Source organism: Notamacropus eugenii, chromosome 7 (genome assembly GCF_028372415.1).
Source record: "Notamacropus eugenii isolate mMacEug1 chromosome 7, mMacEug1.pri_v2, whole genome shotgun sequence".
Classification (NCBI taxonomy): Eukaryota; Metazoa; Chordata; class Mammalia; order Diprotodontia; family Macropodidae; genus Notamacropus; species Notamacropus eugenii.
The window spans coordinates 56308964-56331010 of record NC_092878.1 but is presented as its reverse complement, the minus strand read 5'-3'; the positions used below and the strand labels follow the sequence as shown (position 1 = coordinate 56331010).

The 22047-nt window shown below is 41.0% G+C and overlaps 1 protein-coding gene and 1 pseudogene across 4 annotated transcripts in view; one reads left to right on the top strand and one right to left on the bottom strand.

The window, feature by feature from the left end:
• Positions 1-126: 126 nt before the first annotated feature.
• Positions 127-20068, top strand: LOC140514479 (TP53-binding protein 1-like; annotated as a pseudogene).
• A 950-nt stretch (positions 20069-21018) lies between these two features.
• The window catches only part of LOC140514451 (gamma-tubulin complex component 4-like), a 28646-nt gene continuing 27617 nt past the window's right edge, over positions 21019-22047 (bottom strand). For all 4 annotated transcript variants that reach the window (XM_072624862.1, XM_072624864.1, XM_072624865.1 and 1 more), the window contains one exon: positions 21019-22034. In XM_072624862.1, the coding sequence (XP_072480963.1) occupies positions 22022-22034 (13 nt within the window). In that variant the 3' untranslated portion in view covers positions 21019-22021. The remainder of the gene's footprint in view (positions 22035-22047) is intronic.

Genomic DNA, 22047 nt, shown 5'->3' with positions numbered 1-22047 from the left:
GTGTGGCGGGGGCGGGCTCTCACCCTCTACATCCAATCAGTCACCAGCTCTACTCTTCTCCCTTCACTACGTCTGTATTCAAAACAGCGTTTTGGAGTCTGGCAAGTTGTGGGCACCGAGGGAGCTGTGCTAGGTCTGACTGAGACTCGTTTTCCCAGAGAATAAGGTGTTCTAGGAGAAAGTGTTTCCCTGAAGCAATGAGGGGAAGTGTGCATTTTTGTTATTATTATATCTTCGTAGTGAATAAATATCCCTTTGTAAAAGCTAACTGACGTGAACAGGTTAAGTGGAACCCGAGTGCCTCTGTAGGTGAGCCCCGAGGGGGCACATGGCTGCCCTTACAAGAGACCCCCACAACCTCCCGGGGCACCCCCAGGATCCTGAGGCGGAGATGGGCCAGACGGACCCTGGGATGGTGAGTCCAGAGCCAGAATATACTCTCCTCAATTGTATCCCAAGTGATTTACAGTTTTTCTACTTACGGTACGATATTTCTAGAACTTGCTGGGTTTTAAACTTCTTATCATATAGTTTTTATACTGGTTTTTCATTTATACTTTTGCTTTTTATTCACTTTGTACTTTTGTATTCTGTTGTACTTGCGTGCTTAAAATTCAGACTTGGACTCTAATTTTAACAGGATTTGAAATACCATGTTTCTTTTTTTTTAAATGTTATTTTAATTATGAACTTGAAAAATACCAACAAATGTGAGCATTTCCAGATACGGAGAATAGAAAAAGAGTCATGGACATAAAAGTGCAAATCTCCATTGTATGAATCATTGTTTCTCTTTAAGTATAATCCATACGTTACTTCCAGAATTGTCCAGCTTCTCTCTTGTCTCTCGAGTCTGTTCAAAACACTTTAGGAGGACTCCTTTTTATCTCTGCCTGTTATTAATCCTCTCTCCTATTACTCACCTTCCCCATTAAAACCCTCCCTTGTAATTGACAAGCAGTCAAGGAAAACAAATTTGCAAATTGACCACCTCGAAAAATAGGTATCTCATGAAATTGTGGTCTTGAAAATAGTTTTCTGATCAATGTAGCCTAATGACCTAACATCATAAGGTTAAATTGTCTTAAGTGGGACTTTTTTGTATTCAAGTTCATGTTGGGGTTTATATTCAACAATAATCAGCAGGAATTGTGCTTTTAGACACTGATCAAAACAGAAATATTGGAAGTGTCCAAAAGCTTGCATTCTTTTGGTAATTATAGTAATTCAGCGTGAAAATCATTCAACAGTTTACATGGTGACTTAAAAGTTTAATTTTGAGTTTTTAAGAGTTATATTGTTTAGTACCTCTTATTCTTGAATAAACTGTGAGTAAGAGTGCTATTTTACAAACTCCCACAGCGTTGTAAAATGATATGTTTAGGACAGGTGTTTATTATTCACCAAACAATCCATTAAATTATTTCAGAAATATTGTGTAATAATTACTTGCAGAATACTTGATAGCATTGTGAATCTTGGGTTTCTCAACCAAGTTAGAGATGAGTAGTCACTATTCCTGAGGGAATCTTGATTTGGGAGGCATGGGGCAGGCGAAGGGAGAAGGGAGACAAGAGAGGCAGAAATATAAGAATGAGAAGACAACATCCACCTGAAGAGATGAGCTGATAGTAGAAAGAGAAACTGAAACAGGGCAGAGGCTGCCTACTAATTCATGAAAGCAGCAGGAAAAGAATGAGAAAATAAAAACAGCAACTTCCAGCTAACAGAAGACAAACAGCATCTGAATGTGCTGATGGGACCTGACTGGAGAAGGCAGAATCTTTCTGTATGAAGAACTGGCTGGGTTTCTCTGAATTGCTCTTTAGCACAAAGCCCAGAGAGCCGCATAAGCGCACATGGAAAGCTGAAGGCTGTAGAATCAGAGCTGCTGCACCTGTTTAAAAGAAAAGCTCAGTGCTGCTCTGGTTGCCTAACAGTAGCAGAGTAGTAGCTTCATCCAGCAGGAGAGTAGAGAGGCCTGCATAGCAGGTGAAGGACAGACTGTTTAAAGTCTGTAGTCCAGAGTTTTAAGTTGCTGTGGGCACATGAGTTTTCTTACAGTACTTCAATACTAGGTTTCTTTGTGTGCCCACTTTCCCCCGTGGACATCGTATGCATAGGTAGAAGAATGTGTTCCAGTTTTATAGGTATACCGTTATGTTTTGACTATTCTTGATTTTTCCTTCTCTTGAAACGGTTTTTTTAAATGATTTTTTTTGTGTGTGTGCTTTGCTTTCTGATTAGTAAATATGTGGCTTTTTAGGAGTCAATTGTGTCATTTTGACTACTTTGTATAAATGAGAAACAAACAAGTTGTGGGCGTGTATTCCCACCCCATCAGAAGGGCTGTTGTTAGGACCCTGAAGATGAGCAGTAACTGTATGGCCATCCCTCTGGAAGGACCACCCCAACCTGATAGAATGGGTAGGAATAGGATGAGTGAGTCAGCTCCAGCTTAGGGTGAGAGCCTAGAGAGAATTAGTGAGATGTGCTTCGTTGGGTTTTTGTTCATTAAAATAGGAGGAGGAGAGAGTAGTGCATGGGGTGCCAGGAGAGAAGAGGGGATGGTGTAGGGACTGCCAGATGATGTGAGTAAAGGTGAGAGCAGCTGGAAGACCAGACTCATGACTTCAGAATCCGTGGCTGATCATTCCGCTCCTTCTCTGAGGCAGGGAAATGAGAAGTTAATGTGCATCCTCCTTAATTCATTCATCTCATTCTCACTTCCTCATTCTACATTTCCTTTTCAGAGAAACAGCTTTGCCTAGCCCTCTTGGTGTCGAGGATATCTCAACAAGTGTCTCGCCGGAGGATAAACCCTTCACTCGCATTGTACCCCGTATGCCAGATGCCAACAAACGAGCAGATGGCAGTACTGGAGGTTTACGCCGTAGCGACTCTCCAGAGATTCCTTTGCAGGTTGTTGCTGGCCCATCTGATGGCCTAGACTCCTCCTCTCCAGGAAACAGCTTTGTAGGGCTCCGCGTTGTAGCCAAGTGGTCCTCCAATGGCTATTTTTATTCTGGGAAAATAACACGAGATGTTGGAGCTGGGAAGTATAAGCTCCTTTTTGATGATGGCTATGAATGTGATGTGTTGGGCAAAGACATTCTCTTGTGTGACCCGATTCCGCTGGAGACAGAAGTGACAGCCCTTTCAGAGGATGAATATTTCAGTGCAGGTAATGAAAGGAGCAAAGTTTTTAATAGCTCAGTGTGTCCTTGGATACGTGGGGTGCTTTCATCAGTTACTGAAAAGTCCCCCCAACCTGACTATTCATTAGGGTCCGGTCAGAAATCATTCACCCAAAACTAGCCGCTCTGATTGCTTCCTTTTTTATTTACTGTCTGTCTTGATAAAACCAGACAGATGACTGCAACTGAAATAAATCAGATAAGTAACTGTTCCTAGGAAGAAGCTGTACTGATGCCTGCGGGTGTTCACATGTATGCAAAAGTGCACATACCCAGTTTTGTCTGGTTTGAGGAACTGGCTTTCTGTCCTCACTCCTTCCCCTCCAGGGTACAAGTTTCTGAGGGGTAGCAGTGAGAATCTTTTCTGCTCTATGCCTTTCATTGTTTCCTCTTTCTGAATTAAACTGGTAGTAAGATATTGTTCATTTGTTACTTAGAAACAGTTTACCTTTCTCAGAGTTTTTCTTTTCCTTTAGATGATGAGGAAAAAATTATTTTGTTTCTGAGAACTCAGGCAATATTTTATGATTAGGAATCTTGAGTTTCTATTGCTTGCTCTTGTCAGTCTGGAGCAGGCTTGCTCATCTTATGGTTCTTGATGGCAGGGCAGTTTAGAAAGATGATGTCTAGTAAGAGTTCCATTTTTAAAAAAATTTTGTTCTGTGACTGAAAGAATTCTACCAAATATATGAAACAAAACAAACACCAAAAATTTGGTCTAAAATATGTTCCAGATATATGTACCAAATTCTGAAAACTTGGTTTTAGGTACGAAAATAGCTCTTGTAGGTCCGCGTTTAGCTCTTTGAACACCAAAGATATATTGTCTCCAGAATAAATCCTGGAGAAAATAATTTAATTCGATCCCTTTGAGCTCTCAGAATTATTTCTACAAGTCAGTACCAGTGGCTTGTTTTTTAAATTCTTTTGTTTCTTTTTTAAGTCTATGAAGTATTATGTAGCTCTTACTCTGGCTGATTAATTCTTGACTTGCTGGTGTTTCTTTTAAAACTTGGGATTTCTCTTGTTGAGTTCTGTAGTTTTGTGGAGCTCAGGAAGGATTGTAAAGAAATTTATGCTGACGAGCAGAACTCAGTCTTACTTTCTCTCTCTTGTTTCTGACATTTGTCTCAAGCCTGTGATACAGGATTCTGAAAGTCGGCTCCTTGGGTTTCAGAGGTTGGTTTTTCCAGCTCTATAGTGGAACACAGGCCGGTAGAAAAGAACAAAACGGGTTCTCCTGATCATGGGTTTGAGGATGAGGTGGTGTGAAGAATCCTTTGTTAGAAACCCTGTTCTCCAATTAACATCCCAACAACCAAGCACGATTGGCGTACGCTTACAGGCTTATTGACAAACCAAGGATTGTTATGAGGGTGTTGAGGATTTCACAGAGCTTGGTTGTGATAGAATCATGATTAGAACCCAGATCTCCCAGTTTCTGTTCATACTCTCTCTTTATCCTAAGAAACTGGGTCAGAATTAGAGCAATGGTGTGTTTTTTCCCTTTTGTTCTGATTCTTCTTTCACAACGTGACTAATGCAGAAGTGTGTTTAACATGATTGTACATGTATAACCTGTATCAGATTGCTGGCTGTCTGGGAGAGAGAAAAATTTGCAACTCAAAATCTTACAAAAATGAGTCTTGAAAACTATCTTTACATGTAATTGGAAAAAGTACTGTTAAGAAAAAAAAAGAAAAGGAAAAAAAGAATTAAAGCAACGAGACTAAGAGGAGAGTGAGAGAGGAGCAAGCAGGAAAGACACATTTCTGCTTCGTACCAGCTTGTCTCAGTTTCCCCTTTTCTTCAGGTGCCCGCCCACTCCAAATCTGAATGTCAGGTATATACTTCCCAAAAAAAACAAAATTAAAAAGGATTAATGAGTTACATCAGCTACTCTACAGCACATCGTAATTTCAAGAGAACTATTAGAGCCATCAAAAAGCCAGCAGTGTTTGGCTTGAGAAATAACTGGTGGCTCTTACCCCAGAACCCTCTTTCTGACGCCCTCGAACTTTCCTTCCCCCAACTCCAGTGCGGTAGTGGGATACACTTTGGCTGGTAATACACTAGCTGTGACAACTCGTGTGTAGTCATAGCCCAGCTTTCAAGTGTTCGAATCAGCTGGTTTAGGTTCACTGGGCAGAGCACAGAGTGGACACAAGTAATGGACTACGTGGGATGGCATCACTGACCACAGCTTTCCTTTATTTTCTTCCCACGCGTGGTAAAAGGACACAGAAAAGAATCTGGGGAATTATAATACAGTATTGAAAAAGAGGGCCAAAGGAAATGGTACAAGCGAATGGCAGTTATCTTATCTTTGGAACAAGGGAACAAACTGAGGGAGCAGTATGGGCTTGGTCCATATGAGCCAGTAACACCCCTCACCAAGGCCGCAGACATTAGCTTAGGTAAGATCGGTGTTCTCTGCAGCTAATCTCAGGAAGCCTTGTCAAGCCTGTATTAAAAGGCAGTCTTTTGGGTAGCTTGATTAACTTTGTTATTGTTGTATCCACTTGTGGCTGATTAGATGGAGATCAGGTGCATATTCCTGGGCCACTGTCTGTTCCTGTTCCCTTCCCGGAACCTTCTAGTAAATCGTTTTAATTAGATCTATGTTTACTTTGTCTGAGATCAGGACTGCTATCCTTGCTTTTTTTTACTTCAGCTGAAGCATAATACATTCTGCTCCAGCCTTTTACTTTTGCTCTGTGTGTGTCTCTCTGCTTATAAACAACATTGTAGGATTATAGTTTTTGATCCACTCTGCTGTCTTCTTCCGTTTTATGGGAGAGTTCATCCTATTCACATTCACAGTTCTGATGACCAACTGTGCCTCTTTCTGTCCATCCTATTTTCCCCCTTGTTTGCACTTTTCTCTCACCTTTCACCCTTTCCCTTCTGACCTGCTATGCTTCTGACCATCACTTTCCTCAATCTGCTCTCTCCTTTGTATCAGCTCCCTCCCTTTTCTTTCCACTTTTTCCTCTTACTTCCCATAGGGTAAGCTAGATTTCTAAAACCAGCTGTATGTATATCTTATTCTCTGTTAATCCAGTGAGATTAAAGTTCAAATGATATTTGCCCCCCTTGGGGCCTCCCTCACACTTCTCTCTGCTGTAATAAGTCTTTATGCCTCTTCTTGTGATGTAACTTATTCTGTCCTACCTCCCCCTTTCCTCTTCTCCAAGTACAAGTTTCACCCCTTAATTTTTTTTATCATCACATCAAAGTCAGCTTCTACCCACATGCTCTAATCTATGTGTGCCTCTTCTAACTATCCTGATAAAGATGCATCTGTCAGGAGTTACAAGTGTCACCTTCCCATGTAGGGATATAAACAGTTTAACCTTAATGAATAGCACTTTTTTTCTTTCCTGTTTACCTTGTTATGCTTCTCTTAAGTCTTGTAGTTAAAGATTGAATTTTCTGTACAGCTCTGGTTTTTTTTCTTTTCATCAGGAATAATTGACAGTCCCCTATTTCATTGAAGGTCTGTCTTTTCCCCTGAAAGATTATGCTCAGTTTTGCTGGGTAGTTGATTCTTTGTTGTAATCAAAGCTCCTCTGCCTTCCAAAATATCCTATTTCAAGCCCTCTGATCCTTTAATGTAGAAGCTGCCAAGTCTTGTGTAATCCTGGCTGTGGTTCCGTGATATTTAAATGATTTCTTTCTGGCTGCTTGCAGTATTTTCTCCTTGATCTGATAATTCTGGAACTTGGCTACGATATTCCTTGGCGTTCTCATTTTGGGGTTTCTTTCAGTAGGTGAGTCTTTCAATGTCTGTATTACCCTCTGATTCTAGACATCAAAGCAGTTTTCCTTGATAATTTCTTGAAAGATGCTGTCCAGGCTTTTTTTTTGTTATGATCAGGGCTTTCTGGTATTTCAATAATTCTTAAATTATCTTTTCTGGATCTATTTTCCAGATCAGTTGTTTTTCGCATGAGGTATTTTACATTTTCTTCTATCTTTTCATTCTCTTGCTTTTATTTGACTGATTCTTGATGTCTCATAGAATCATTTCCTACCACTTGCCCAACTTTAATTTTTAAGGAATTATTTTCTTCAGTTAGCTTTTTGTACCTTTTTCCATTTGGCCAGTTCTACTTTCTAAGAAATTGTTTTCTTCGGTCAATTTTTGTCCTTTTTCAAACTGTTGACTCTCTCTTGAATACTTCTAATTTCTTTTCCCAGTTTTTTCTTCTACCTCTTTTATTTGACTTTTTAAATCCTTCTTAAACTCTCCCAAGAAGGTATTTTGGGCTTGAGACCAATTGAGACCAAAGGGAATGCCCCCTTTGAGGTTTTCTGGATGTAGGTTTATTGACAATTTTGCTTTCCTCTGAGTTTGTGTTTTGATCTTCCCTGTCACCGTTGTCACTTTCTGTTATCAGTGTTTGTTTTTGCTTCTTGATCATTTTTGGAGCCTGTTTAGTAGTTTTTAAAGTTGAGCTTTCCTGCTAGAGTACAGGCCACACTGTCCCAAGCTTCTTGTGCTAGGGGCCAGAGGCCTGGTCACTAGCTTTGTGTACTGGGGCCTCAGGTACTGGTAGCTTACCTGTTGATGAGATAGAATCCTAGTGGTGGTATCTGGCATGTGCTGAGGCCAGGTGGAGTTTTTCTGTATTTCTCTTGGGCTGCACTGAAGCACATGGAAAGTCTGGCCACTGAAGGATGCCTGCCCCACCTTGTAGTAAATCCTTAGGCTTCTTGCCTCAGCCCAGCAGAGATAAAGCAAATCTTCAGTCAACCCTCCTCAGCTCAGCAAGAAGTAAAACAAATCTTCAGCCATAGAAGTGTGAAACAAAATATGGAATGGTCTTAGAATATGTTTTATAGTGCAGTGGGAAGTGTGAGGGAAGGATTCGGGGCCTTATATTGTGAGAACTAATTACTTTCTGTCTTACTTGGTTATAGATAATTTGGTGGAGCGTAAGCGAAAACGACGAAGTAACCTCAACTCCCCAGGCACCCCCACTACCTCCAGCAGCAGTGCCACTGCCACTCCTCCTCGTAAAGCTCTCGAAAGTCCCCGAGTCTCTATGGGGCCTCTCTCTGGGAAGAGGAAACTGATATGCCCTGAGGAAGATCGATCCCCTGCCAAGCGAGGCAGCAAGTCTGCCACAATGTAAATGCTCTTCCTTCAGATACCTTCATGACATGCAAATGGTAGTCTTCTTGGCAAAAGATAATAAAGTATTGTGAAAAACAAAGTAGTGTTAATTATGTGGCCTTTTGTTCTCCTGGTAATGAGCTGTGTACGTATTCAGCTAGGCAGGGCGTAAGATGCTTTCATATAGCCTCCTGTTTTAGGGCACTCCAGCTCATTGAGGAGTTAATCACTCCTTTCTACCCCCTCACCACAATATTCTTGGCAGAGTAAGGTAAAGAGGGAATGGCAATAATATCTGAAACATTTAAATGATAATTTTTGTGATGGGGGTAGTTGGGGGGGGGGCCTGGGAAAAGAATCAGGGCTGATGGGGGCAAAATTTAAAGGCAGGTGAAGTTTGTGGTTGTCACTTATCCATGGTACATGTGCTTCTTGGTGTCTCATTTGCCCTCAGAACCTGGGAACTCATTGTCTCACGATGTCCAGCGACTGTCCAGCACTGCTTCATTGTGGCACTTTGCATGACTTTTACTAACCTGTGTTCCATGTTCCAGTGGCTTCTCCAGTCTCTTCAACTTTAATGAATTCTTATTCCTTTGGTGCTGGGATGTAGGAAAGTAGTTTGATTAAATTGCAGTGTTAAGTTTTATTAAAAGGGCAGCTGTTTTTGTGTTCAGACTTGTTGGTTGTATCTTCATCATCTGGGTGTCAAAATGTCCCTAGATGCAAGCTTCTTTCTAGCTCGTTCTTTTATCTGGGGAAAACGTTACCTGTCATCTTCGTCTTTATATGAGCCTTACAGTCAATTTTCCTGACACAAATACCCATTTTCTTTTATTCCTGGAAAATTGAACAAAGAGGATCAAACAAATCTGGATGTGTCATAAACCCTTAGCTAACAGGTTCACCTCCTTCCCAGGTACTGGAAACAGTAACAGAACAGACACTGACCAGGGGGGAGTTCTAATGACCATGAGTCCTCTCCTAGCTAGTCCCGTAAACGTTTGGTTTGGATGTGTAAAAATTCTAATTATTTTTGTGTATTGAAAGATTTTTCATTTTATGCATATCACCGTGTCATTGATTTTATTATGATTTTTATTTAAGTTAAAAAAATAAAATTTTCATTTATGTTTACTCTACATAGTTGTTTTTGTTTTTTCCTCATGTAACATAGTTGTCATCTCAGAAGTAAACAAAATAGAGTGGAATGTTGTATACTACTTTGTACTCAGGCAGGTAGGATTCATTTAATTTAACGAACATTTATATGTGCCTACTGTGTGTAGAATGCTATATTCTTAGGTTCCTTGGCTCTGGTACAACGTGAGAGTTCTCTGTAATAATGGTGTTTTTGTTCTTAACCAGGTACCGTGGGAGTAGGAGAATTTGTGAGTCCATGCGAAGGTGGAGACAATGCTGGAGAGCCATTAGCTTTGGAAGACCAGAGGGGACCGTTACCCCACAACAAGACTTTGTTTCTGGGCTATGCTTTTCTCCTCACCATGGCCACAGCCAACGATAAGCTAGCCAACCGATCTAAATTGCCAGATGGTCCTACTGGGAGCAGTGAGGAAGAGGAGGGTGAGACCACTGTCCTCATTTCCCATGGAAATTTGTGGGTTTCTGACATAGCTTCCCATTTCCCTCATATTTATTCTAGTTGCTCCACTTGTTTAGTAAGCCTGTGCTTGGTGCCCTTTGTCACGTAGAGAAGCTCTAAAACAAGTGGAAATCGACCCTGAACTAAGGATGGAGGAAAGCAAACACGCCTCCTCTAAGTAGCCGACGTCTTTCCTATCCAAGTTTTAAGGAAAAGGCTGTAGCAGAACTGGTGGGAGGGGGAGAAAGGCAACTGGCTTTGAGGGGACTTTGGAAGGGGGGATATGTGGCGATAGCAGGTCTTCTGTCAAGGACTGTCAACAAGCAATTTCTAGACATTTTTCATCCATTTGACTGCAAACTAAACGTACAATTATGTTAATAACATCATGGGGAGTTATGAGAAAGACTTGTTCTCTGCCTTCAGAAAGTCTTGAGTCTTAAGACTCTTAAGAGGGAAAAAAGGAAAGTATGAATTTAAATAAGAATGGCTGACAAAAACACATCAATCTACCCATTATGGCTAAGGCTCAGACTTTTCTCTAATGTGATATTTGAACACTAGCTACGGATTTCTGGCTGACATTAAGTCTTGGAAGAGCAAACTGTATTTGGCGGTAGTATCACCATTAGTGATCAGCAGCCATAGTAGCTCTTCAGGGTTGTGTCTCTAACCCCAGTTAATGAACAAGCTATTTATTTTTGCTGAATTTTTAACATTAGCCAAACCTCCCTGTACAATGTTAATATTAGTTGAATGTTAGCCAAAATTTGGATTTTCTGATAAGTGCCAAGTATTCAGAGAAATGGGAAAAATGTAAAGGAGGGCAGGATTTGCAGGAGACATCTTGGAAGGCTACAGGGAATCACTTTAGCAGAAAAGAGAAGCAATTGTGCTTCATTTTTTGTTACTGGTGGTGTGTTTTATAACTTGGAGAATGAATAGGGGCATGGAAGGGACAGGAAGTGGATGAGCTTTTCCCACTAAAGAGAATTGAGGTGTAATAGAAAGGCTTCCTCTTGAACTCATTGGAATCCAAAAATATATAGCTTATTAACTGGCTTCTAAGCTGATTATATATTTGGATTTGATTGTATAGGTAATTTGTGTTCTGAAAAGGGGACATTGATATTTGGGGCCTCATTTTTCTTTACCTTCCTAATGTTGCCAGATCTTGTTCTCATTCATATTCTTTCTCCTTTCTTGCTTCTCTTTCTCCCAGCCTTCTGCTTCTCACCCTTAAGAATTTTGATGATAAAAATCCCCATTTCATCGTCCTCATTTTCATGCACTATAATCATGTAACAGCATTGATTCCCAAGTAACTGGACTCTGAGAAGGGAAGGAGCATGAGGTCATCCTGGGGATTTATATGGGATGACGGGTTAAAGTGGTTGGTTCTAGGACTGTTAAGAATCCATTCAGTTTTTGGTTCTGTCCCATCAGGTAGGGAAAATTGTATCTCCAAATACAGACGTTGAATCCGCAGTAACTGGGATAAATTAGAGAATATATAAGACAATACAGTTGGAGGTTAAAACCTAAATAGGCACAAAACTAGCAGTCCTATAACAAAAAACAATTGAAATGAAATTACTAATGTACTAGAAGGTGAATGTGACTCATCATCACGGACTATTAAGTCAACATAATGACGCTGCATTGTATTCTTGTGGTGTCGGGTCAGACCTTTGTAGATGTCCAGTTTTGGTATTTATTTTAAGAGAGATATAGAGTAGCTAAAGTCTGCCCAAAAGAGGAATAATTAGAGGAAGAGCAAACAGAAACTTGGTGGAAAACATCAATAGGCTGAGGCATTAGATGTAAATGACTGGCTCAGGAGTTCATTGAGTGTGTGAGGTGGTACCGGAAGCAGGGACCTGCAGCTCTGATTTTCTCCTGGAGTGCTGTTTTATATTTGACCTAGAATAGTGGACTGGAGGATATCTCCCAGGTTCAGTTTTTAGCTCTCCTGTTTATTAGTTGTGTGACCTTAGGCAAGTAGCTTAACATTTGTGCCTTCCTTTCTTCTCTAAGACGAAGCTAACATTTCACTGTGCACCTCACAATAGTTGCTGTGGGGAAGGTACTTTATAAACTTAAAGGCATTATATATAAATATGAGCTAATATTATAGAGTAAGGTGATTATTTCTGGAAATTTTTGATGGGGAGGGTGGAGGGTTGAAATAGAAAACCATGCACTGGATTGGGTTTTGTTTTGTTTTTTTTTTAACATTAAAACAAATTAATGTGAATCCAGTCGGCTAGAAGCCTTAACCAGAATTTTCTCTCTCATTTGTAATTTCTATATTCCATTTACATTGGAGAGGAGTAAGTGACCCAAAAGAAAAAAAAATTGATTGAGGATTTGTTTAAAAACAACACCCCTAAAGCTTTCAGGATAGAACCTGGTATCAGTGACTGCCACCTTCTACAGCAACTTTAAGATTATATGGTAATCATTAATATTCAGATTTCATCTAAATATAATATCTGATTTATCAAATAACAGGTTTTCTTTTATTATCCTCTACTAAGGCGTTGGCTAATAATACATTCTAGAAAAATTTTTCAACAAAAATTGAGACAGTTTTTCCGGATAATCCATAAATTACATTGGGATGTCTCCCTTTTTGTCCTCCAGCACTCCTGTACTGCTCCCCCTGCCCGGCCTCTGCCTCCAGCGTTTTGGGCACATTAAGTGTTAGTGTGGGTGGGGGGAAAGTGTGAATGAGGGGGATGTGTGAAGGTCTATGTAAAGAGAGTACTCATCAGTTGTTCTTCATCTCCACAGAGGACAGAACTAGAGGAAATGGGCTAGTTTGCAGCAGGAGAGATTTAGGTTAGACATAAGGAAGAACTTCCTGATGGTAAGGGTTATTGAACATTGGAACAGACTATCCTGGGAAGTTGGGGGATTTCAATCCCTGTAAGCAGCCATGGTCTAGATGCAGTCCTGACTGGGAAGATTCTCGATATTCTTTCCACCTTTATTGTCCTATCTCCATTCCTCAACTGTCCCACCACCCTTTCTTCTGGCAGCCTTTTCCACCTTTCAAGAACTCTTTTGATCCATGGGGAGACCCTTGAACTGGCTTTGGAGACAGCTGGGGAGTGGGAGAATGGGTAGTAGGAAGCCAAGTATAAAATAGGAGATCACAAATGAGAAGTTTCTGGCAATAACTGGATTTTACTGGTTCTTCTCACTTGATGTAGAATTTTTGGAAGCTCCCCCTTACAACAAGCAGTATACAGAGTCCCAGCTTCGAGCAGGAGCTGGCTACATTCTTGAAGACTTCAATGAAGCCCAGGTGAGCATTTCCTCTTTTGTAGCTACATGAAGTTGCTGTACATCAGATGCTGGGGTAAGTAGGGCATAAAGTTGAGGCTTAGCATGGGGAGAATACTGTTGCTAGGAACAGAAAAGATGGGGATTGGAATTGGAAAGAAATTTGCACTTCACATTTCTGATTTTTGGCCTGTAGACTGGCATTATTTGCGAATTTCTGCAGGGGCATTAGGGCATTCTGGAGGTTTGGTGAGTTGCATTAAAGGGAAATAAGAAGCTTTTTTGGCACCTGGACGGGCTAAGGCACATGGTACTGTCTGGAGGGCTTCGTCTCAGTTCCCCTCTCAATTTGTTGGGAATACCTTTCAGCGATCATCTTAGAACAAAATCACTGAGTGTATCTGCTGAATTTCTTCCTTCTCAGTGTAATGTGGCCTATCAGTGTCTTCTGATTGCGGATTAGCACTGTCGGACCCGCAAGTACTTCTTGTGCCTTGCCAGTGGGATCCCTTGTGTGTCTCATGTCTGGGTCCACGACAGCTGCCATGCCAACCAGCTCCAGAACTATCGAAATTACTTGCTGCCAGCTGGGTACAGTCTTCAGGAAGAGAGGATCCTGGAATGGTAAGGATTCTGAAGTCCATTTTGAATTCAGTAGCATTGTAGCAAATGTGCAAGTGAGAACCTGGGCAGGGCAGTACTGTGTGCAGTGATAAGCTTTGGGTGAGAAAGGCTTCTCACTCAGTAAGCATTTATTAAGTGCATATTACGTGCTGGGTGTTGTGCTAAGTACTAGGGATAAAAAAGACAATCCCAGCCCTCTAGGACCTTACAGTCTAATGGGAGAGATGCAGATAGTTATGTACAAGTAAGTTGAATACAGAATAAACAGGAAATAATTAAAAGAAGGAAGGCACTAGAATTAAGAGGGGTTGGGAAAGTCTTTCTGTAGAAAATGAGATTTTAAAAACAAGCAGAATTTTATATTTATATTTTATATTTGATCCTGGAGGCAATAGGGAGCCATTGGAGTGTATTGAGTAGTGGAGGGCTGACATGGTCAGACCTGCACTTCAAGAAAATGATTTTGGTGGCTGGAGGGTGGACAGGAGCAGGAAGAGATCGGAAGCAGGTGGGCCTGTACCAGGGTGTGGCCTGTCTGAGGAGAGAAGGGGACATATTTGAGAGATGTTGCAAAGGTAAAATCAACAGGCCTTGGCCACAGATTGGATATGGGAATGAGAGATAGTAAAGAGTCCAGAACAACTCCTACATTATGAGCCCGAGGGACTAAGAGGATGGTGTTACATTTGACAGAAATAGGGAAATGGGGTGGGGGAGAATGTTTAGGGGGAGAGATGAGTGATTTTTAGATGTGTTTAGTTTGAGATGTCTGAAAAGAAGTTGGAAATGAGAGATTGAACATCAGGAGAAGTTGGGACAGGTAAATTTGAAAATCAACACAGAGAAGAGAATTAAATTCATGGGAACTATGAGATTACCAAGTGAAGTAGGATAGAGGGAGAAAGGAACAGGGCTCAGGACACAACCCTGTGTGACACCTGTAATTAGAGGGCATGAACACTGAAACCGAGCTGTCTAATAAGTAGGAGAACCAGGAGACAGTAACGTCTAAAAGACCTGGAGAGAAGAAAGTATCAAAGGCTCTGGTTTGGTCGAAGGGAATGAGGACTGAGAAAGCCCGTTGGTTTTGGCAATTAAGAGATCGTTGGTGACTTTGGAGAGAGCAATTTCAGTAGATTGATGAAGCTGGAAGCCAGGTTGCAAGGCGTTAAGAAGAGAGTGAGAGGAGAGAAAGGCGCTTGTTACAGATGGCTTTTTCAGGTTTAGTCTTACAGGGCAGAAGAGATACAGGATGATTTAAGGGATGGAAGGATCAAGTGCTGTTTTTTTCAGGATGGAGGAGATACGTTGTCTATGTTTCTCTAGGCAGTAGAAAGGAAACGAGGAGGCAATGAAATATGAAAAATAAGTTATAAAGAGAGGATTCTGGGAAGATAGTCATGTAGGTTAGAAAACTTTCAGCTCTCCACATTTTCTCCACAAAAGAAAGACCTTGCTTAAGAGCAGCAGAAATAAAGGGGTAAAGCAGTTGTTGCCTAACACAGTTTGAGAAGATTCCAGGAAAGACCCAAACTCCAGGGGCCTGAGTTTCTATCTGAATGAAGTGCAGACACCTCCAAGCCAATCCCACAGAGTGAACAAACAAGCCCTGGGGCAGCTAGGTTGATAGGCAGCCCCAGCTTCAGAAACTTTCATCTCCAGAACAGTGTTGGGGAGATGAGGTGGGAGGTGGGGGTGTCTGAAAGCTGAATAGAAGATTGAAGGACTTTCCACTGCCAAGGGACACCAAGCACAGCTGTGCTGACCAGATGTGTCCCAGACTGGCTGCAGGGAGGAGGAGCTAGCACACACCTAGTGACTGCAGTAGCAAGGGGCAGGGACCCTGTTGGCTGTGGGCACTTGCAGGACAGCAGAATACCTGGCTTCAGTTCCAGGGCAGAAATGACAGCTGTAGTTTGCAGCCACCCGAGGAACCAGAGGGAGCAAAATCATGTGTGGCCTAGGAGTGGAGAGAAGAGCTCTAGGGTGGGTCCCATGTAACAGTAGGAAAGATCCGAGGCTTGGGGCAGCATTCCCTGTACCTTGGGACTAGAACGTGATTGCACTGACAGCTGCTAACAATAAAATAAAACAATCAATAAATGAATGAAATAAGTAAAGAAAGGAGAAAGAACCCAACCACAGATGATTACAATGGGGATAGAGAAGATCTGGGTTACTATTGAGAAGAAGATAATGGAGCTAAAAAAGCCACTCCTATTTTAATGAGAAACGTCAAATGGCCCCAAAAAGAGTTCTTGGAAGAACTTAAAAAGGACTTTAAAAATCGAGAGAGATCAAGGAAAAATTAGAAAAAAGAAAAAAAAAATCAAGAAAATTAGGAAAAGAAAACCAACCAACTGGAAGTGGAGAATCAAAAACTTAAGGAAGAAAATAATTCCTTGAAAATTAGAATTGGGCAAGGGGAAGCTAATGATGTTCTAGAACACCACGAAATCATCAGACAAGATCAAAAGAATGAAAAAATAGAAGAGAAAGTGAAATATCTCATCAGAAAAACAACTGATCTGGAGAACAGATCAAGGAGAGAAATATAAGAATAGTCAGACCCTGAAAACTACACTGAAGAAAGGAATCTTTATACAATACTCTAAGAAATTATCAAGGAAAAATTGTCCTGAAGTTCTAGAACAAGAAGGTAAAGTTGAAATAGAAGAATTGCACTGATCATCCCCTGAAAGAGAGCTCAGGACGTAAACTTAGAGGAGCATCATGGCCAAGCTTCGGAGCTCCCAGGTTAAGGAGGAAATCGTGGAAGCAACAAGAAAAAAACAACCCAGATATCGTGGACCTACAATAAGGATGACGCAAGATCAGACAGCTGCTGTGTCCTGTAGCGGGAAAGAGCTGGGGTAATAAGCAAGGGTAATTTATCCAACAAAGTGAAGTACAGTCCTGCATGGGGAAGAAAATGGACAATAAAGGAACTGAAAAGGGGAAATATAATACATAACATCCAAGCAAACGAGGGCTCGGTTATCTAATACAGATGGGGCATGAAAGGAAAAACTTGTACAGAAGAAGCTAGTGGGGAGGCGTGCTGCAACCTTACTCTCCTCAGAAGTGGATTAGAGAGGGAAACACATGTAGGTAGGTATGTATAAAAGTCTTCTAAATTCAGGAGGGGAGAGGATAAGGGGAGAGGATAAAGGAAGGACTTCAGAGGGGTGGGTAGGTTAAGGAATAAGAGGGCAAGGTAGCAGGGAGAAGTAAAGCGGAGGACTGGGGGGGGGGGGATAGAATAAATAGGGTGAGAATAGGGAGGAAAATGCACAACAGATCATTGTAGCTTAGACTGTGAATGGGGCAAATTTACCCACAGAATGGAAACGGATAGCAGATTAAAAATTTTAATTAAAGAGTTTGTTGCTTTCAGGAAACAAAAATGAGAGATGAACACAAAGATAAAATAAAGGACAGGGGTAGACGTTCGTATGTAAAAAAGAGCAGGGATGGTAATCATGATCGAAGACACAGCTTAAAGTTAAATAGGTTTAATCAAAAGTAAAAGATAGAAAAGCGACACTGTGTCGATGATGTTATTCAACATTGTCTTGGACCATTTAAAACACCTGGACACATTCCTGCCAGAACAGACACAGGAAGTGTATGAACATGACCCTGAAACACTTGACTCAGATCTAAATAATTGAAGTAATGTTTATTTATTGATCATGGGTAGGCAAAGCCAATGTAAATTTTTAAATGACAGTTTTACCTAACTAATCTATTCAGCGTCTTCCCAATTAAATTACTAAAAAATTATTTTACTGAGTTAGAAACAACAACAAAGGTCATTTCTAAGAACAAAAGGTCAGAAACTTCAAAGAAACCAGGAAAAAATATGTCAAGGAAGATTCAGCAGCATCAAGACTTAGACTGTATTATAATGTGAGAGCATTGTTGTAAACAAGGATAATTTCAATTATTTTTAATGAAAACTTTCTTACACAGATAAAACATATGCAGTGAAGAATAGAAGGAATGCAGAAAAGTGGGAAAATAGTTTCCTAGACAGTCTCTCAAATAGGATGTGATTGGGTTGGAATTTTTCCGTGGTGTAGGAAATGATGAGCTGGTTGTTGTAGAAAAACATGGAGACTTTCATCTATGAAGGAAGATGCTATCTACCTTCAGAGAACAGATGATGGGAGGAAGTAAGCATAGTATGTCTTAGATATTTTTGCTTAAGTGTATATGGATATATTTGTAGATATCTATGTATATGTCCCCAGATCCATACTTCATTGTAGCCTCCTCTAGGGTGGGAGGAAAGGGAGGGGCAAAATAAAGTAAAAAGGACAAAACCAACAAAGAAGCAAAGCTGGGCAACTTTGAAAACAACGTGTAGTGTTTATCTTATAGGTTTTCTTGAAATGGAAATGTATTTTTATATTGAATCCTTTTACGGTCTACTGTATACAGGGCAGGTTTTCTTTTCTTTTCTCACTTTGTATTTAAATTTAAAATAAAAAATTCGCAAAAAGAAATGTTGCAAAATAGGAATGACAAATGGGGCAGTCTTTTGGAGGGAATGGGATGGAATGGGATCTCTTGAACAAGTGTAGAGATCAGCCTTGTTAAGCCCCACTTCTTCGTGTGGGATAGGAGTGAAGGACATACAGTAACAGAAGGTATCTGAGTGTGAGGAAGGAGAAGACGTACCTTACGGTGAATGACCTCAGTTTTTTCCCATAAAATACAAGGAGGCAAGGGTCTCATCTGCCTTTGTTCAGCAGCACTTGTGCCAGGAACGATCCAAGGCTGAGGCTTGGCAGCTTACAATCAGTGATAGGATAAGGGGCCTAGGGACTCAAGAAAGGATTGTGTAGAGCTAAACTGGTTCACCAATGGGATCCAAGAGAATTAGTCCTGAAGTTAAAGGTTTTTGAAATGTGTACAAGGATTTGCATAATTTAGAGCATTTAAAAATGTTTCTGACCTCTGGGAGGATAGGTTCGGGAGTGACCCTGAACCAGAGGACCAGTTAGACTTGAGATAATCAGAGCAGTGGAGGGGGTAAGCCTACCAGGATCTCCACACTAAGGCCTAAAAAGAAGAGTTTTGAAGGGTTTATTTGCAGAAATTGTGAATGTGCAAGAGCGTGCTCCTTCAGGAAGCCTGCTTTTCAAAACATCCAAATATACGAGAACTCTCTATGTAGGGTTATTGATTCTCTTGTTTTCCCCCAAAGAAGATTAAGACCTGCGTTTGCTCTTTTCCATCTTTGATTCTGTTCCCTTTTTTGTAGGCACCCCCGTGAGAATCCTTTCCATAATCTGAAGGTCCTTTTAGTATCCGACCAGCAGCAAAATTTCCTGGAACTCTGGTCTGAGATCCTCAGGACTGGGGGAGCAGCCTCAGTGAAGCAGCACCACTCAGTTGCCCAGAACAAAGGTATCTATTGAAAGGATGTTAGGAAGCCCCTGCTTCCCCAAGAAGTGCATTGTTCCTCTTGCCAACGGCAGGCTAGCTTTTATAATGACTGGGCCTTGTGGTCAAAGTTCCTGTCCTGACAGGTAGATCTTGCTCGTGTTCTACTGAGAGAAGACAAGCAACTTGAAGAGGTGAGGTGAGCCACCATGACACCAGCACAGGGCTGTTCTTAGTTTCCGCTTGGTTCCAGTGATGTATTTGCCAAACCTTTTCCCAGACACAACCATTCTCTGGGTTCAGGGACGCTCACTATGGTATCCTTCTACTGAAACGTCCTAATTCAAATAGATATTTGATGGACGGAACAGGTCTCTAGTTTGGGCAAAGTGGAATGGGCTGGCTAGAGGGCACGTCCTTCCTCATAACAGAGGGCTGTGATGTATTTCTTTCCATTTGTTTTCTGCTCGTTCTTTCAGATGTTGCTTTGGGGGTATTTGACGTTGTGGTGACAGACCCCTCGTGCCCTTCCTCAGTGCTGAAGTGTGCAGAAGCGTTACAGCTGCCCGTGGTGTCACAAGAGTGGGTGATCCAGTGCCTCATTGCTGGGGAGAGAGTTGGATTCAAGCAGCATCCGAAATATAAACATGATTATGTCGCTGACTGAAGATGCTCGGCCCCATCAATTTCATTCCCTGCTATTGTGAAGACTGTGTTTTAACCAGGTTTTAAATGTGTCTTGTGTGTAACCGGACTTCATGCATGGATCATTGTATATAGTTTTCTTTGCTGAACTTTTATGATAAAATAAATGTTGAATCTCTTTGGTTGTAGTAACTGATTCTTTATCCTTTGTTTTTTTCTGAGTTTCTTTTGGAAGGAAGGAATAGGAGAAAAGAACATTACCTGTATGGCAGAGGTGCTTGAACCACTTGTTTTTAGTATTTTGAGAAATGTATTTCAATATAATTGGTTTCCTTTGTAATCCTATGTATTTCATGAATGTGAAAACAGTTCTTAGGAGTGGATCTACAGATTTCACCAGACTGCCAGAGGGGGTCCATGTCAGGAAAATGATCAAGAACTCCCAACTGTACGACTTTTAAGCAGAAGAGAGTCCTCATCACCTTTTGGAAGAGGAGCATCTGGCCTTGCAGATAAGGGGGATGAGGGGCTTTCAGATTTGCTATTTGGTATTTAGTAGGCTTAGTGGTGACCATTTTTGTTTTTTCTAGTTAATTTTGTACCAAGACATTCCAAAGATAAGTGGAGAATATTCTTTGCCTTAAAATATTTCTTTCCAGTGAGTATAGGACTGGTAAGTTACATATACTTTCTCAAATATGAAATTACTAAACTTAGGGATGCTAAGACCCCACTGAACTCTGAAGGGCTTTCCTTTGAAGTATGGTAAGCTGTCCTGTGGAGCTAGCTAGCAGAGAGTCTAGGATTGGGCTGGGACCGGGTCAAAAGCTCTGAAGTCCTATAAAATGAAGTAGCTGCCTGAACACTTAGAAATTTTCAAAACTCCAAAAAGGCATACATTTAATTACTGTAACCATGGCCCTTACTACCAAAACCAGTTAAGGTAGTCCCTTTGAGGTCTGTGGTAGAAGGAGAGACCACCTCCATCCATCTTTTTTAGGAGATACCTGAATATCTCCCCTTTCCTCCTGCTTTCTAAGAGACATCAATGGGAAAATCCCTGCTCAGTGACTGACTGCCTTGAAGAGTGAGGGGATATTAGACTAGTTTTAATCTGCTACACAGAGAAGCCAGTACCGTGGTGAGGGTTTAATAAATATTTATTTTGATGGTGTTACGACACTCCTGATGACCTAGGTTCAAGCCCTGTCTCTGCCACACAGACTATTTCCACTTAACTCCTTGGCGCTCTGGGTACCTCTAAGGCCTGAGTTGCAGACTGGCTGCAGAGCTGCATTGATGGAGGGAGGGGAGTCTCCCATACCTCTGAAATACCACCCATCACCCCCCAGAAAAAAACAAAAAAACAACTGCTAATTGCTTCTGCTTTCGTAGCACTAATATAGTTGGGTGTGGAATTTGTGACTTAAACTACTAATGCCCTTTTATAGCTGAAATTTCACATGGGGTCTTTATTCTATTTCCCTCCCCCCCGCCCCCAGCTTCTGTACATCTTAATTCTCTGACAGACACAGCCACTTAATCATTAAGTTGAAGCTGAGATAGTTGGAAGTTGTTTGATTTTTTGATTCATGGATTAAGATCTTTTAGCTTCTTCAAAGACAGTGGAAAAACTGTGAATAAGGAAGAACAGCTATCAAGTCAATAGAAAGTTTACCTGTTGCCCTTCTTGCTAATGACATCTAGAAATCTAATGTGCAAAAACGATCCTCTTTCCAAATGTGTGCCATAAGCAGATCTGACTTTCCGGTCATATTATAATGATTGTTCAGAATGTATTTCTAATAGAAGTACACGTTCAGTCACGGTCACTTGACTATTAACTAAGTCATGCTTTACCACCAAACTCATAGAAGGAGGATTAATAAACTCTTCTACAAGGCCAGAAAAAAATTCGCTTCTGTTTTGATGTATAATGAAGCTAACTTTTTTTTTAATGGTGACAAATGATATCCTTAGTACAAGTTAACGGCTTCATGACAAGAGAGCGGATTAAACTGCATTTCTCAGTTATAAAAGTAGAAGAGACTGTTTCCATGAACCTTCAGCAACAGACGGAATCACCTCTGGACGGATGGAAACTGCAATCTTGCCAACTTTGCTACTGAATCTCAACCACAGGGTTCATACCCCAAAACTGCAAAAGAAAA